The following is an 18,413-nucleotide window of genomic DNA, read 5'->3' as shown; positions in this document are numbered from 1 at the left end:
GCAACTTTTATTTCAATATCTAAATTTTTATATGATAAAATATTTATTTGTATTCATTTTTTCGATCATATTATTTTGATGTAAGTGCAACTCATAAAATTAAGATATAAAAAATTTTATAAATCTGACGGAAATAGATCATCCTGTCTCTAAATCTAATTTTCAAAATGATTTGTCACATAAAAAGTGATCCAATCAATCATGCTATTTGCATTTCGGTGCATGCTGAGTCAAGGTCGTAGAAGAATGACATAGAAAAATATGAAGAAGCTGATGTGCCTCCAATTTTGCATCCCTTCGTGAAAAGATGTTGTTCATTTACTTTATTTCTTCGCTTAGCCGTGTCTCCTCGTTGACCTTCACCAAAAACTAGCCACAGGCTGCTACGCTAAGCACTTGCGTCACCCACGTCACTTATCGGTTGTGACCGGGAGAAGATGCTTAATGACCAAGAAACTTGATGTCCAATTACTTTGCGAGTACCCAGCGGTGATCTAGAACGCACACTAACAATAGGACTAAAATAAATAAATAAATATTTCAAATTTGAGATAGCATCATCTCTTGAAATTTAAAATCTTGGATAAATCCTTTCCCCTCAAAAATCCAATAATCTAATCATCCTGAGCGAGGGATGTCTAGAACCTTTGACGTGCGTTTAACAAGTCAATTACATGCCGCTAACGTTGAAACCAATAACCTTAAAATCCCACGTCAATTGGGGTGAGCTTAAACGCCAACAAGATAGTGCTACAGTATGTCGATACCCTGCTTGAATTACGGATATTTTAACCACTTGCGTCAGTTTTGATAACCAAAACATCCTTTAAAATTTAAACTAACTGGCAGTCTACTTTATGTTGTATCAGTAATAGTTTTGTAGTTTAATCGTAGTTCTGTAGTTTTGTACCATGATAAGGATCGTGTAACATGACAATGCCCATATTTTTTTAAACAATTATCACACGTGTGAACACCGAAGAGAAACCAAAGCGATTCACCAGGAGAAGTCCACATCCCATTGGCACGCGGAAGCCGCCCGCCACCACTGACCGAAAACAGTAGACGAGATTAATACAAATCCGGATAAAATCCACCACCACCCATAAAAGTAGTCGCATTCCTCTTGATGGCCGCAATAGAAACCAGAGAGAGCCAGAGAAATTAAGAAACAAGACATGGAAATTTGGCTCCTTGTCCTGCTCTCCCTTTGCTTTGCCACCGCTCTCGGTCTTCTCCTCCGCCAGTCAATCAATAAGAGAAGGCTCCCTCCGGGCCCCCCCGCCGTGCCGATCATCGGCAACCTTTTCTGGCTCCGACGGTCCTTTCAAGACGTGGAGACCATCCTCCGGGAATTCCACGGTCAGTATGGTCCCATCGTCACCCTCCACATTGGCTCCCACCCCCTCATCTTCATCTCCGACCGCACCCTCGCCCACCGGGCCCTCGTCGAGCATGGAGCCACCTTCTCTGACCGCGTGCCCCCACTCCCCGCCACCCGTTTCCTCAGCCGCGACCACATCATCTCCGCTGCCGCCTACGGCCCCCTCTGGCGCCTGCTCCGCCGCAACCTCATCTCCGAGATCCTCCACTCCTCCCGCGTCAAGCTCTATGCCCACGGCCGCGCCTGGGTCCTTCAAGTCCTCACCAACCACCTCCAAACCCAAGCCGCTTCGAACGACGCCGGCGCGGTCACTGCCATGGAGAGCTTTCAATTCGCCATGTTCTGCTTATTGGTTCTCATGTGCTTCGGCGAGAAGTTAGACGAGAAGGCCATCAAGGACATCGAGATCGCACAAAAGAGCCTCCTCCTTTACAGCGGCAAACTGAACGTCCTCGCCTTCGCTCCAAGAATCTCGAGGTACATCTTCCGAGATAGGTTAAAGACGGCTCTCCAAATGCGTCAGAGACAGGCAGAGCTATTCGTCCCATTGATCAGAGCTCGAAAAGAATTCAAGAAACAGCAACAACGGCAGAAGGGCGAAGAAGAAAGGTTCGTCTTTTCCTATGTCGATTCTCTTCTGGACATCGAACTCTCAGAAGAAGGGGGAAGGAAGTTAACAGAGCCGGAGATGGTGGCCTTGTGCTCGGAGTTTCTGAACGCGGGCACCGACACCACCTCGACGGCATTGCAATGGATCATGGCGAACCTGGTGAAGCACCAAGAGATACAAGCGAAGTTAATGGAAGAAATTGAGGGGTTGGTGGGGAGCGACGGAGAGGAGATCAAGGAAGAAGATTTGCAGAAGATGCCGTATTTGAAAGCAGTGATCATGGAAGGGCTGCGGCGGGACCCGCCGGGCCACTTCGTGCTGCCGCACACCGTGACGGAGGACGTGATCTTGGATGGGTATTTGATGCCGAAAGGGGCTTCGATTAATTTTATGGTGGCGGAGATTGGTAGGGATGGGAAGGTGTGGGAGGAGCCGATGGAGTTCAAGCCGGAGAGGTTCTTGGCCGGGGGGACGGGGGAGGGGGTGGATATAACGGGGAGTAGGGAGATCAAGATGATGCCGTTTGGGGTGGGGAGGAGGATGTGCCCGGGGCTTGTGCTCGCCATGCTGCATCTCGAGTACTTTGTGGCCAATTTGGTGAGGGAATTCGAGTGGAAACCCGTGGATGGGGAGGAGGTGGACTTGTCTGAGAAGCCGGAATTCACCGTTGTCATGAAGAATCCTCTCCGGGCTTGCATACTTCCACGGAGGAAGATATAGCAGTCAAATTAGTTAGCTGTAGCGCAGCAATTATGTTTGAATTTTTTCTTCTTAGACTTTTCCTTTTTCTTTTTCTTTTTTTCTTTTTTTTTTTTATAATGGCTGCACACCGTTGCCTATACGAGACAGTGGTGCTCTTGTAGTACTCCATGAGTTTGTTCCTATATTCCATGGATGTTGGGTTATACGGAGGAAAAGTTTTTCGCTTTGAGTGCATATTCGTTGCAATAATAATATCATATTATCATTCATAAAATTAATAAATATATGATAATCGATAAAATATAAAAATTTTTATAAATTTATTATAAATTTGATATGATATCAGTGATGCAATAAATTTTTTTTTCATTTTTATTAAGACTTGAATGGTTAGGAATACTTTGACAAGAGAGCTACTTTAGTTGGGACTAGCGGGTTCCCACTATTCCAAGAAAAGAATATAATAAAGGAGCCCTTGAGCTCAAATTGGCTGTAAGTAATTGAGTATGAATCAAACTTAAAATATGAAGTTTAAGGAACAAAAGAAAAAGAAGTGCACTTCTAAACATTTGACAAGAGGAACTATTGGAATCAAGTGTAGCTTTATCTTGCAACATGATATAAAGAAAAACATATCTAATGGTTGCCATCCTTATCAATGAAACGCCATCGGATTTCTTCTGCTCTATGGTCAGATTGCTGTAAGATTATCTCTTATTTGCATGTTGTATCTTAGGGATCAGATATGGATTCTTACTTGCCGGCCCCAGGAGTGTGCTTGTTTACTGATGGATCAGATTTCTGTCCAGAATGCTGCTAACTTCAAAATGGTGCTAGAGAAGTATTGCTTAACTTTGGATCAAAAGATAAACTTCTTTTAAGTCTGTAGTATATTTTAGTCCGAAGACGCCAGCTCAGCTGCAGCAGCAAATCAGGGACACTCGAGATCACGAAGAATAACAAGAGCTCTTTCAATGATAGGAAGAGTTACCCTGGTGAGTTTTAATTCTATATCTGTCTACCTCATTTTGAATACTATTCTGCCCAGGACTATGGTGGTGAAGCTCAAGCAATATTTCTGGAGGTTTATGTAGGGATCGGGTTTTGAAGATGGTGGTGTACACCCATTGATCTGTAGGGATGTTGTGTACGAGCCACTGATGGAAGGTGGTTTGGGGATCCATTCCTAACTACTGGGTAGGAGGCTCTGGTTGCCAGATATGCAGCCAGTTTTTTTTCTTGATTTCAATTGTTGGTGGAGTACAGTGATGGAGGCCCATTTTTTTTAATCCTTCATCTAGTAGAATCAACTTCGGACGCTCCCGCAATGGACAAAGAAATGAGAGAAGAATGCTGGCATCCATCTCCAATTAATTTCCCATCCAAAACCACAACTAATCCAGTAGAAGAAGCCATTAATAATGGATGCCTCTACATTCATTCTCCTGTCTCCCATTCTCTACTTAGCTGTAAAATTTCTTTTCTTCAACACCTACAAGAACAGAAGGCTTCTGCTAGGTACACCCACCATTCCCTTCCTTGCCAGGTTCATATGGCAAAGGAAATCCATCTTTGACATCGAAGACATCCTTCGCGAGCTCCATGCGCAGCTTGGCCCCACCATAATGCTTCGCATCACCTCTCGCCCAACCATCTTCATCTCCGACCGCCACCTCGCCCACCAAGCCCTCGTCCAGAGCAGCGCCACCTTTGCCCACCGCCCTCCGACCGTGGAGCCCAACCACTTCCTCACCTGCGGCCAGTGTGACATCAGCTCTGCCACCTATGGCCCCCTCTGGCACCTCTTGCTCCACAACCTCACCATCGAGATCCTCCACCCATCCCATGTCAAGCTCTTTGCTCCGGCTCGCTAGTGGGTCCTCGAAATACTCATGAACAAGCTGAAAGCCGAGGCTGGGGCTTGCGGCGGAGAGGTGGTGATCATGAAGAGCTTCTAATATGCCATGTTCTGCTTGCTGGTACTCGTGTGCTTTGATTGGATGAGAAGCCGAACGATGGAAGAAGTCTATGGACTATTCCATACTTTTTTCGGAACACAAATTTTGAAATATATTTTATTGGCTTGCTTGTAAATTAAAACTAGACAGCCTTATCAAGATATTACAATGCAGAATGGACAAACCTCATTATAATCTACTTAACTATACAAAAAAATAAACCAACAATTTATTATCCCAAAAATAAAAATTGACACCTTAATACCACAAAATAAAAATCTAACAACTTAACTCCATACATTCTAATTCCACATAATTACAAACCACTTATTATGACAATTGAATACCATACATTTTGATTTGTTGTAACTTCCAACACCTCCCCTCAAATCAAAACATTCTCAATCCAAGCATATCTCTTAATCTTTTGAAGGATTTAACCGACAATGGCTTGATAAAAATGTTAGTTGCTTGCTCCATTGAATGATAATATTTTAATTCCACAATTTTCTATTTTATATGATCCCTTAGATCAATGTGTGTGCTCCTCTTATATTGAACTAGATTTTTCACAAGCTTTATGGCCAATTTGTTATCCACATATATCACTGTTGGTTCTTCTTGTGTATGATTCAACTCTTTTAACAAATTTTGCCGTCAGATTACTTCACAAACGGCTAATAACATTGCTACATATTCTGCTTCGCATGAAGATAAGCCACAACTCCTTGCTTCTTGAAGGTCCAAGAAAATGCAGTTGACTCAAGATAAAAAATATATCCTATGGTGCTTTTCCTCTCATCTTGGTCACCTCTCCAATCACTATTTGAATAACCAACTAGTTGTGCAATTTCACTATAGGCATAGAAGAGATCAAAGTTAAGAGAGCCATTAATATACCTTAAAATCCTCTTTGCAACTAGCCAATGAGACTCCTTTGGTGTCTCCATGTAGTGACTCACAAGTCTGACTCTATAGACGATATCGGGCCTAGTGATTGTCAAATACCTCAAACTACCAACAATACTTTTAAAAAGAGTCGAGTCCACAAAATCTTCATTTTCTTCTTTAGATAACTTCATTCCTGTGGCTATTGGAGTGTTCACTGGGTTGCAGTTACTCATATTGAATTTTTTCAAGATCTCTTTTATGCACTTCTTTTGGGATATAAAAATTCCATCTTGTTGCTACTTCACTTCGATACCAAGAAACTAGGATATCAATCCATTGTCCGTTATTTGAAATTCATTGAACATGGATGTCTTGAATTCTACAAATATCTCAGCACTATTATCTGTGTATAGCAAGTCATCAATATAAAAATAAATTATTAGAACTTCACCTTGATGATTTTGTTTCATGTAGACTGTTTGCTCATAGGGACATTTGGTGAAGCCATTTTGATGAAGATATTCATCAATTCGTGCATTCCAGGCCCGTGAAGCTTGCTTCAAGCCATATAAAGCTTTCTTGCCCTTTTACCAGAAATCCTTCTGGTTGATGCACATACATCTCTTCCTCAAGTATGCCATTAAGGAAGGCTGACATGACATCAAGATGATATATCTTCCATCTGTGATGAGCTGCAAGAGAAATCAATAATATCACTGTATTCAATTAAGCAACCAGGGCAAAGACTTCTTCATAATTAATGCCGTATTTCTGTTTATAGCCTTTCACTACAAGCCTTGCCTTGTATCGATCAATTTCGTCATTTGCCTTGCGCTTAATCTTGTATACCCACTTGACACCAATTGCCTTGTGATTTTATGGAAGTGTTGTCCACTCCCATGTGTTATTTTTTTGAATGGCTCGAATCTCCTCCATTCCTCATCGTCAACATGCTTCTTCACTAGCCTCTATGAAAGTAAGAGGCTCATGATATGCATATAAACAGAAAAAATTAGACTCATCATCATCTTCTATCTACTCATAAATTTTCTTGAGGCTTCTCATTTTGATGGGACCTTAATGCATGGCCGATCTGTTACTACTACCCTTCCTAGAAGATGAAGGATCTCTTTCAGGAAAAGATGTAGCTTGTTGAAGAGATGTTTGACGAGATTTTGGTAAAGCTGGTGGTTGAAACTCCTGTGGAGATTCATCAGCCATAGGTTGCTTTACGGTAATTTCTTCAATGCTCCAATTCCATGCTTCATCATCGTTGAAGATGATATCTTTACTAACCACTAATTTTTTGGTTAGTGGATTATAGAGCTTATGTGCTTTTGACTCCTCACTATATCCGATGAAGATGCATTTTTCATCATGATTATCAAGTTTCTTCCTTTTTACATCAAGTACTTGAGCATATGCAATGCACTCAAATATTCTTAGGTGTGTCATACTACGCTTGTAACCACTCCATGCCTCTTGAGGTGTCATATTTTTTACTATCTTCATCAGACACCGATTGAGTAAATAAGTCGAGCATGCCACGGCTTTCGCCCAGAATTGCTTCGGCAATCCTTTTTCATTAAGCATGGTTCTTATCATGTTAAGGATGGTTTGGTTCTTTCTCTCTGTAATGCTATTTTACTGTGGCATGTAGGCAATAGTAAGCTATCTTTTGATGCCTTGCTCCCTATAATAATCTTGAAATACATTTAAGGTGTACTCTCCATTTCGGTCAGATTGGAGAGTTAAAAGTTTATACCCACTCTCTGCTTCAACTAGAGCTTAGAAATGCTTGAATGTAGTATAAGCAGTTGATTTATCTTTAAAAAAGTATACCCATAATTTTCTACTAAATTCATCAATGAAGGTAATGAAATATCTATTACCTTCCAAAGAGACGGGCTCAATTGGTCTGCAGATGTCAGTATGAATAAGTTGTAAGGGTGCCTCTGCTCTCCATGACTTTCCACTAAACAAAAGCCGTGGTTGCTTTCTAAGTATGCAGCCTTCATACACATGATTTGGTGGATCAATTGCTGGTAGGCCATATACCATGCCAGCTGAAGAAAGCAACTTCAGGCCATTAAAGTTTAGATGGACAAAGTGAAGATGCCACCTCCATAGCTCATTCTCAATGAGTCCTTGAAAATACTTCTCAAAATCTATATTTAGATATAAAGAGAATATGTGGTTCTTTGTCATCTTAACATAAGCTATGAGGCTTTCATTTGCTTTTTTCAACCAAAGATGATTGCTCTCCATATATACTATATATCTTTTTCCAAGTAATTGATCGATGCTAATAATATTACTTTTCATGTTAGGAATATAGTAAACATCAGAAATATATTTGGGCTTACCATTCTTTTGATAGATTTTGATCTTTCTTTTGCCTTTAACCGGGAGTTTTGAAGAATCTCCCAAACTCACAGTCTCATGAACTCCTTCAGTGAATTCCATAAAAAGTTCTTTTTTCCAATATATATGGTTACTAGCATTCGAGTCAAGATACCGAACATCATTTTGTAATATTTGAATCATCATAAGCAAGAAGAAGGATAGTGATGTTACCCTCATTATTTGTTGCTTCGACGAGATTGATTTGCTCTTCTATTTTGTGCCCACAATCTGATACATAATGCTCAAACTTATGACAGTTGTAGCACTAAACATTCTTGATATTCCTATGCCCAGGTGTGAATCTGCCTCGATTACCTCATTCTCAGCCTTTGAAGGAATGGGACTCCACTTGATTTTGAATCGTTCTTCATGGGGATCACGTACCTTGCCTCTTCCACGATCACAACCTCTACCTTGTGAGCCTCAATCATTTAAGAGTTAGTTTTTACTCTAGTGCTTGTTTCAAGGTGATGGAGACAGTTTTCTTTTACATGTGCTGCTCATGAACTTAGAGAGATCCCAAGAGCTCCTCTATTGAGATCTCCTCCAAATTCTTTCTCCTCAATTACTGCCACCACGTGCTCGAACTTACATGAGAGCGAGCTGAGTAACTTCTCCATGACTCGAATATTTTCAATCTTTTCTCTATTTCTCCTCATTTTATTTACGATAATATTAATCATGAATAATAGTCAAAAATATTTTCTTCATTCTTTATTTGAGCAGCTTCAAAATCGCTTCTAAGTGATTGGATACGAATGCGCTTAACCTGCTCAACTCCTTTATAAATGTAGCAAGGATTTTCCATGCTTTCTTGCATGTTGTTGCTTTGGCAACTCTCTTTGCTCCTTCTTTATAAATGTAGCAAGGATTTTCCATGATTGATAGAGTACGAAATGAGCCTTATTGTCCTTCTTTCTTTGCTCCTTAAGAGTCTTTTTTTGTTCAGCATTGTAGGCTGCTTCTTCTTCTCATGTGGGTTCCGTGAACCCAATATCTATTAGCTCCCATAAATCTGGAGAACCAAATAAAGCTCTCATCTAGATTGATCAACTCTCATAGTTATCTTGCGATAACTGAGGTACTTGTAAATTGGAGGCTATGAAAAATAGAGAAAGTGAAATAGAGAACGTGAGGAAACACCGAGGCTCTGATAACAATGATGAAAGAAGTCTATGGACTATTCCACACTCTTTTGAGAATACACAAATTTTGAAATGTATTTTATTCACTTGCTTGTAAATTAAAACTAGATGGCCTTATAAAGATATTACAATGCAAAACGGACAAATCTTATTATAATCTACTTAACTACACAAAAAACAAACTGACAACTTATTATCCCAAAAACAAAAATCGATTTCTTAACACCACAAAATAAAAAATTGACAACTTAATTCCATACATTCTGATTGCACATGATTACAGGCCACCTATTATGATAATTGAATAACATATGTTTTGATTTGCTGTAACTTCTAACAGATCAGAGAGATGAAGGCCGTGATGATGGTTCTGCTTTTAAACTTCACCGATTTCCCGATGTTTTCGTTCTTTCCCCGGATCACTAAAGCTCCTCTTTTGGCAAAGGTGGAACAAAATAGTAGAAGACCGGCGAAAGCTGGAGGAGATCTCATCCCACTAATACGTGCACAAAGAAATCTAAAGCAGCAGTCGGACGAAGACAGGTTTGTTTACTCTTACGTCGATTCTTTCCTTGGTCTTTCTCTTCCAGAGGAAGAGGGAGAACGAAAACTATCATGCCTCGAACCCAACACCTGAGTTGGATACGTGATGGCCGCACACTCCTTAGAGTAAGCCCTAAAGAATATGCAAGGCCAAATTAAATCATTACAACCTTATCAACCATAATATTTAATTTCAACAATAATTCATAAAATCTTGCATAATTACAAATTAAATTTCTTCAATCCTCTGATCAGGTATCAACGGTACTCTATCTATGCATCCGCTCACTCATAAATCCATACTATAGCCAACCATGGACATCTTGTAACTCTGAGAAGAAAAGAAAGATGAAGGGTGTGAGCTTTACAGCCCAGTAAGAAATCCCATATCACACCAATATAATAATATAATCTGAAAATAAAGATAAGCAATAATACATAAAAGCCGATGTTCACTGTCCAGAATACTGCAAACATTTATAGATTATCTGTTTTATCAAAAGAGATGCATTATCATATATTAATAAGTGAAACAATTTTATTCAACGATTGTTTCATGTCTTATCTTTCTATCACATCGTCTTTAATCATTTTCTTTTTGACTTTGGCTTTGACTTTGGACTACCAGGATTATGCGACGATCTTTTATTCGGATCGATTTCTGTGATTTTTCTCGGATCGAAATATTCATGATCTTTCTCGGATCAAAGTGGCCATGATCTTTCTCGGATTAAATCATTCATGATCTTTCTCGGATCAGATTCTTCCGCACATAAGCTTGTGGGGGCTGTCCCAGACATAAGCTCCTGGCAGGCTATTCCACATGATAAGGCCAGTCCAAACCATATTTCTCTTTCTTTTTATTTTTATAAAATTATAATATTTGACTTCATTAATCAATTCAAATTTTGCAGTGTAATAAATATGTCATACCCATATAATCATGCCATACATATGTATTGATATAACATATTCTTGCTCAAAATCACATAAATAGATAACAGTATCTCAGGTATAAAAAAATTTATCGATCTCAAATCCAACGATGCAAAATCAATGAGATAAAACCAACAGTAAAATAACATACATAATGATAATCATGTACAGAAATTTTTACCTTTACCGGTGACTGATCCAAGTACAGAAATCAATGTTCTTCTTTGATTTATGAATTTCTTTAACAAAATATTTCACTCGATATCATATGCAGACAATCATCTCTTCATGACCCTGATCAATATAAAAATCACATATAGAGAAATTATCGATAATCGATCCTAATAACACAGATTGAGGACCTCTCTTAGGATTAACCAAAATTAGGACTTGTCTATGTATCAGGATCCTTCACTGATCCATAAGACTTCTAGAGAGAAAAAATTTATAAAGAGAGAGAAAATTTTAGAGAGAGAAAGTAGAGAGAGAATCTTCATATTCTTCAGATGAGGCAATCATGGTCGAGATCATCAGAGGTCCTATCAGGGTGACTTAATATGAATCAAATGTTATAAATTTCGAATAGGATCGGACTGAGATCAGATCTACTACACGAATTTTGGAGCAATATCAAATCATCATATTTTTATTTCAAATTTATCCTAGGGTCTGTGATGAAATCAGAGAGAGAGTAGAAAGACCTTAAAGAGATAAAATTCATAAAGAGAGAGAAAAAAAGTCTAGAGAGAGAATCTAGAGAGAAAAAATATAGAGAGAAGTTAGAGAGAGGAAAGAGAGAGAAAGGAGAGAGAAGAGATTTTTTCTTTCTTTTTTTTTCTTTCTCTTTTTTTCTTTTTTTTTCTTTTACTCTTTTTCTTTTTTTTTCTTTTTCTTTTTTTTTCTTTTCCTTCTTCTTTTCTTTTTCTTCTTTCTTCTTCTTTCTTTTTCCCACGGCTTCCTTTGGGCCGAAACAGAGGACCTCAAGATCTCCCCGATTTAGTCGACCAGCCGGCAGTCGATCGGCACGAGGTTGGCCGACGATAAAAGGGCGACGACGGGCGGCTCGGAGGGATCCAAACCGGTGGTCGGCGGTGACCACCGGCGTCGGAAAATCAAAGAAAAATGGGCAAAATAGATGTTTCTTCCGTAACAAAATCCGACGACTCCGGTCGCCGGCGAGCATGCACACTGACACGGGAAGGAAAGGGGAGAAGAGAGGAAGGAGGAGGAGGCTCACCTTCGACGTTGGTGAGGCTTTTCGGTGAGAAATTGGATGGGCACAGGTCGGGTCTCCATGGTGGTTTTTCAGCGATTGCCACCGACTGGATCTCGGGTATTTGGTGGAAGAGAGAGAGGAGGGATCTCCTCCTTAAATAGAGTTGGAGGGGCTCTTTTCTAACTCCGATTGGGAGCCGGTGAACAGAGGAAGAAGACTCCCTTTGGGAGTCTTCTCCTCTGTTTCTTTCTCTCTTTTTTTTGTGTTTGGGCTGTGGCTGATTCTGGGCTCAATTGGGCTGGGGTGTTATATTCTCCCCCCCTTCAAATAATTTCATCCTCGAAATTAAGTTATGTCGTTCGAGATACATATTTCAAAGTATCTATTCTTCATGTCATTCTCAAGCTTACGATAATATCTTATATATTATTTATTTCTCATGATCTTGTTATAACAAAAATTATTTGAAATCTCAAACTCATCTCTTCTTATTGATTTCTCAATTTTTTGAAGAACTGTAACATTTTGGACTTGAATTAATATACCACCATTATTTGTCTAACACATTCCACTCGAAATTCATAATTATCTCAGGCTACCCTTGATAGAAAAATAAATAAAAGTCAAACATCGGGTACTCTTCACAATCATCAATTTCTTTCTTCTCTTGATCTTCTAACAAATTTTATATGTAGACTCTTATCTTAAGAAAAATCTCAATCTTCTATATCAGTTCGAGTAACAATATTAAATTTAAAAAAAATAAGATCTATGTCAGGACATTCTAAGTTTGAACTAATATCAGAACTATCAAACTGTTAATAAACTTGAGATATCTAAAATTTTTTGGCATTATCTACAATAAAACAACCTACTGACAAAAATTATCTGACTATGATCAGATTAGATCAAAATTTGTAGCATCCTTTCATTATCAATAAAATTCTTCCTTATTTACAACTAATGTATTTCATCATAATATTTTTTGATTTAAAAGATTAATATTTTTAATCAATTTAATCCACCATGCTTTTGCTGTGCACTCTGATATTAATTTATCAAATTATATAAATCTATCAAGATAAAAAATATCATTATATGTTAGATCAATCCAGGATAGATCCAATCTTCAAATTTCATATAAGACTTAGGATAAAATTTTTAAGTTTCTTTATCTTTACTACCTTTGGGTATAGCATACAAAAATTAAATCTTGATCCACTTTCTATATTTGAAATCATTGCATAAGTTTCATCACTCTTCAAGAATCCAACATGTCTAGAATCAATTGGAGTTAATCTTAGATTTATCTTACAATCATTTAGATAATTTCTAAATCAATCTTTCTTTTTAAAAGAATTAATCCTAACTTGACAAACTAGAAGAACTCAAGTCAACATTTTTGTAAGCAGAATCAACTTAATTATTTCTTATAGAGCTCCCTTCATCACAACCCTTAATATTAATCAATAAATCTATACAAAAGTCTTGTCCCTTGTATAAGTCATTCAATATTTAACACTAGCAAGATGTCTTAGTTCAATTAAAAAAAAAAATTCAAACTTTGACTTGAATAATTAATACACATCAACATCTTCAACAATCACAAGAAAAATTTAAAAAAAAATTAATCCACAGATAGTAATACAAATTATTAAAGATTTCATCATAACCTGTATATCATACTCTGACAAAATAAATTTTCTTCTTTAATTTAACAACAATATCAAAATACTTTTGATCCACTTAAAAAAATAAACTTTTGACTTGAAATTCAATGCAACTTAAAAGATCAATAAATCATATTCAGAATATGATATTTTGAGTAATCAAAGATTTCACTAAAATATGTATCTCATATTCTCATAATAAAATTCAAATTTTTTTTTTCATCTAAGATTGAGTTTCATATATGATCCTCTTATAGGTTCAATGCTCAAAAATATTTCTCTCTCATATGATGAAATTTCTTCTTAGACCATATCCTAACTTCCTTCTGATAAATTTAAAATTTGTAATGCTCAGATAATTAATATCAAAATCAGAAAAGTTATCATGATTTTCTTCCATATAAGTTTAGCATTTCAAAATTATCGAGTATACTCAACATAACATATCAATACCTCCCACTTCTTTTCAAGGTCAACTCTTCTTATATTCAGGCCACCCTACTAATTGAAATCTAAGATATAACTCGTCAATTCTATTATAGATATCATATGCCACTTATGCATAAATTTCATCTTAATATCTATTGATTCGAAATCTAAATATTGAATCTTTTCTTTTATATCTATCATGTTCCTCATGATCATAACTTAAGTTCAGATATCACTAAAATTACAATTCTGAATAATTATAACCTTAAACTCAAATACTACTTAAATCATATTTTCTAATGACCATAACCTAAACTCTAATATCATTCTATCATACCTTTAATGATCATAATCTTAAACTCTGATATTATCAATCATATTCTATTGATTATAATCCCAAAGTTTTGATATCACTTATATGACAATCCCTAGTGACCTTAAACCTGAACTCTAGTACTGTTCTATCATATTCTCTGATATCACTCTGTCACATCCTATTGATCATGCATAAAGTTTTGATATTACTTCATAATCCCTAGTGACTTAAACTTAAGCTGTAATATCATTTTATCAAATCCTAATCACTTATATCATAATCCCCAATGATCATAACCTAAGCTCTGTTATTACTCAGTAATATTTAAATCACTTATATTATAATCTTTAATAATCATAACCTGAGCTCCGATATTACTCTGTAATATTTAAATCACTTATATTATAATCCTTAATGATCATAACCTGAGCTCTGATACCACTTTGTCACATCCTATTGATCTTACATAAAATTTTTAATATCTCTTCATAATCTCTGGTGATCTTAAACCTAAGCTCTGATACCACTTTGTCATATCCTAATCATAAATCTCACATGATCATAACCTAAGCCCTGATATTATTCTGTCATATCCTATCACGTATATAATAATCCCCAATGATCATAACCTAAGCTCTGATACCATTTTGTCATGCCCCGAACCCAACACCCGGGTTGGATACGTGATGGCCGCACATTCCTTAGAGCAAGCCCTAAAGAATATGCAAAGTCAAATTAAATCATTACAACCTTATCAACCATAATATTTAATTTCAACAATAATTCATAAAACCTTGCATAATTACAAATTAAATTTCTTCAATCCTCTGATCAGGTATCAACGGTACTCTATCTATGCATCCGCTCACTCACAAATCCATACTATAGCCAACCATGGACATCTTGTAACTCTGAGAAGAAAAGAAAGATGAAGGGTGTGAGCTTTACAGCCCAGTAAGAATTTTCATATCACACCAATATAATAATATAATCTGAAAATAAAGATAAGCAATAATACATAAAAGTCAATGTTCACTGTCCAGAATACTACAAACATTTATAGATTATATGTTTTATCAAAAGAGATGCATTATCATATGTTAATAAGTGAAACAATTTTATTCAACGATTGCTTCATGTCTTATCTTTCTATCACATCGTCTTTAATCTTTTTCTTTTTGGCTTTGGCTTTGGACTACCAGGATCATGCGACGATCTTTTATTCGGATCGATTTCTGTGATCTTCCTCAGATCGAAATATTCATTATCTTTCTCGGATCAAAGTGGCTATGATCTTTCTCGGATCAAATCATTCATGATCTTTCTCGGATCAGATTCTTCCACACATAAGCTTGTGGGCGCTGTCCCAGGCATAAGCTCCTGGCAGGCTATTCCACATGACAAGGCCAGTCCAAACCATATTTCTCTTTCTTTTTATTTTCATGAAATTATAATATTTGACTTCATTAATCAATTCAAATTTTGCAGTATAATAAATATGTCATACCCATATAATCATGCCATACATATGTATTGATATAACATATTCATGCTCAAAATCATATAAATAGATAACAGTGTCTTAGGTATAAAAAAATTTATCGATCTCAAATCCAACGATGCAAAATCAATGAGATAAAACCAACAGTAAAATAACATACATAATGATGATCATGTACAGAAATTCTTACCTTTACCGGTGACTGATCCAAGCACAGAAATCAATGTTCTTCTTTGATTTATGAATTTGTTTAACAAAATATTTCACTCGATATCATATGCAGACAATCATCTCTTCATGACCCTGATCAATATAAAAATTACATATAGAGAAATTATCGATAATCGATCCTAATAATACAGATCGAGGACCTCTCTTAGGATTAACCAAAATTAAGACTTGTCTATGTATCATGATCCTCCACTGATCCATAAGACTTCTAGAGAGAGAAAATCCATAAAGAGAGAGAAAATTCTAGAGAGAGAAAGTAGAGAGAGAAAGTAGAGAGAGAATCTTCGTATCCTTCAGATGAGGCAATCATGGTCGAGATCATCAGAGGTCCTATCAGGGTGACTTAATATGAATCAAATGTTATAAATTTCGAATAGGATCGAACTGGGATCAGATCTACTGCACGAATTTTGGAGCAATATCAAATCATCATATTTTTATTTCAAATTTATCCTAGGTCTGTGATGCAATCAGAGAGAGAGTAGAAAGACTTTAGAGAGATAAAATCCATAAAGAGAGAGAGAGAGAAAAGGTCTAGAGAGAGAATTTAGAGAAAGAATCTAGAGAGAGAAAATATAGAGAGAAAGTAGAGAAAGGAAAGAGAGAGAAAAGAGAGAGAGGAGATTTTCTCTTTCTTTTTTATTTCTTTCTCTTTTTTTCTTTTTTTTCTTTTTCCTTTTTACTTTTCTTTTTTTTTCTTTTTCTTTTTTTTCTTTTCCTTCTTCTTTTCTTTTTCTTCTTTCTTCTTCTTTCTTTTTCCCACGGCTTCCTTTGGGCCGAAACAGGGGACCTCACGATCCCCCCGATTTAGTCGGCCAGCCGGCAGTCGATCGGCACAAGGTTGGCCGACGATGGGCGGCTCGAAGGGATCCAAACCGGTGGTCGGCGGTGACCACCGGCATCGAAAAATCGAAGAAAAATGGGCAAAATAGATGTTTCTTCCACAATAAAATCCGGCGACTCCGGTCATCGGTGAGCATGCACACCGGCACGGGAAGGAAAGGGGAGAAGAAAGGAAGGAGGAGGAGGCTCACCTTCGATGCCGGTGAAGCTTTTCGACGAGAAATTGGACGAGCACAGGTCGGGTCTCTATGGTGGTTTTCCTGCGATTGTCATCGACTGGATCTCGGATCTTTGGTGGAAGGGAGAGAGGAGGGATCTCCTCCTTAAATAGAGTTGAAGGGACTCTTTTCCGACTCCGATTGGGAGCCGATGAATGGAGGAAGAAGACTCCCTTGGAGAGTCTTCTCCTTTGTTTTTTTTTTTTTTTTTTTTTTTTTTTTTTTTTTTTTTTTGTATTTGGATTGTGGCTGATTCTGAGCCCAATTGGGCCGGGGTGTTACGGAAACTCACCGAGGGTGAGACTGTGAGCCTCTGCTTTGAGTTCATGACTGGAGGCACCGACACGACCGCCACTGCGTTACAATGGATCTATATGGCCAACCTTGTGAAGCACCAGGACATGCAAAGAAAGCTATTGGAAGAGATCGAGGGGGTGGTAGGGAGTGATGGGGAGGAGGTTAAGGAGGAGGATTTGCAGAGGTTGACGTATTTAAAGGCAGCGATCATGGAAGCGCTGCGGCGCCACCCGCCGGCGCACTTTCTACTGCCGCACACGGTGGCGGAGGACGTGACCTTGAATGGGTATTTGATACCGAAGGGAGCTGAAGTGCATTTTACGGTGGCGGAGATGGGACGGGATGAGAAGGTGTGGGGGGAGCCAATGGAGTTCAAACCGGAGAGGTTCTTGGCTGGGGGTGCGGGGGAAGGGTGGATGTAACGGGGAGCAGGGAGATCAAGATGATGCCATTTGGGGCGGGGAGAAGAATGTGCCCCGGTTTCGGACTTGCCGTGCTCCATCTCGAGTACTTTGTGGCTAATTTGGTGTGGAAGTCTGAGTGGAAGGCTTTGGAGGGAGAGGAAGTGGACTTAACGGAGAAGCTGCTGTTCACTGCGGCCATAAGAATCCACTCCGTGCTCGGATCTGTACGAGGAACAAGTTACTGTTTGTTTTTTTTTTAACGAAGACAGGTAACTGATTGTGAAACTAGTGCTTTGAATCTATTTTCTGGTATTCTGTGATTTGTAACAAACACCAGGAAAATTGGAATAGTGTTTGTATGACTTTATTCTAGATGGAATAAGGATTTATTCCATCTTATTTCTCCAAACATTAAAAAAAATGATGGTAGGCCCCATAGGTTTAGCAATTCGGATCAACCCTACATTAATTACACCTTATTCCCATCTACCCTGATTTAGCTATTCCATGATGAACTATGGAATGGCTTATTCTAGATCTTTAATGAGCATTAATTATATTTTATTCTAGATATATGGAATAACACTGCATTAATTGCACTTTATTCCCAGTGAAATTGTAGATTTCCAATCAAACAGAAATCTGGAATAGACGTGGAGAATAGCTATCTTCTGAAAATTCGTATTCCTATTCCAAAAATAGAAAAAGAGTAA

At 37.8% G+C, this 18,413-nt stretch overlaps 1 protein-coding gene and 1 pseudogene across 1 annotated transcript; both read left to right on the top strand.

Annotated features, from left to right (window-relative positions):
* Window positions 1–1,124: 1,124 nt before the first annotated feature.
* Window positions 1,125–2,930, top strand: LOC105054735 (cytochrome P450 89A2). The gene has a single exon (XM_010936320.4). It carries the CDS (start codon window positions 1,179–1,181, stop codon window positions 2,712–2,714), a length of 1,536 nt encoding a protein of 511 aa, XP_010934622.3. The 5' UTR covers window positions 1,125–1,178; the 3' UTR covers window positions 2,715–2,930.
* Window positions 2,931–3,978: 1,048 nt separating this feature from the next.
* LOC105054804 (cytochrome P450 89A2-like) lies at window positions 3,979–18,413 on the top strand (annotated as a pseudogene).

Source organism: Elaeis guineensis, chromosome 12 (genome assembly GCF_000442705.2).
Source record: "Elaeis guineensis isolate ETL-2024a chromosome 12, EG11, whole genome shotgun sequence".
Taxonomy (NCBI): Eukaryota; Viridiplantae; Streptophyta; class Magnoliopsida; order Arecales; family Arecaceae; genus Elaeis; species Elaeis guineensis.
Note: the sequence above shows the minus strand (reverse complement) of the source record. Positions and strands in the feature narration are given on the sequence as shown.

Bases quoted from the DNA above. Each gene is read 5' to 3' on its own strand.
- LOC105054735 (XM_010936320.4), top strand. From the start codon at position 1,179: ATGGAAATTTGGCTCCTTGTCCTGCTCTCCCTTTGCTTTGCCACCGCT.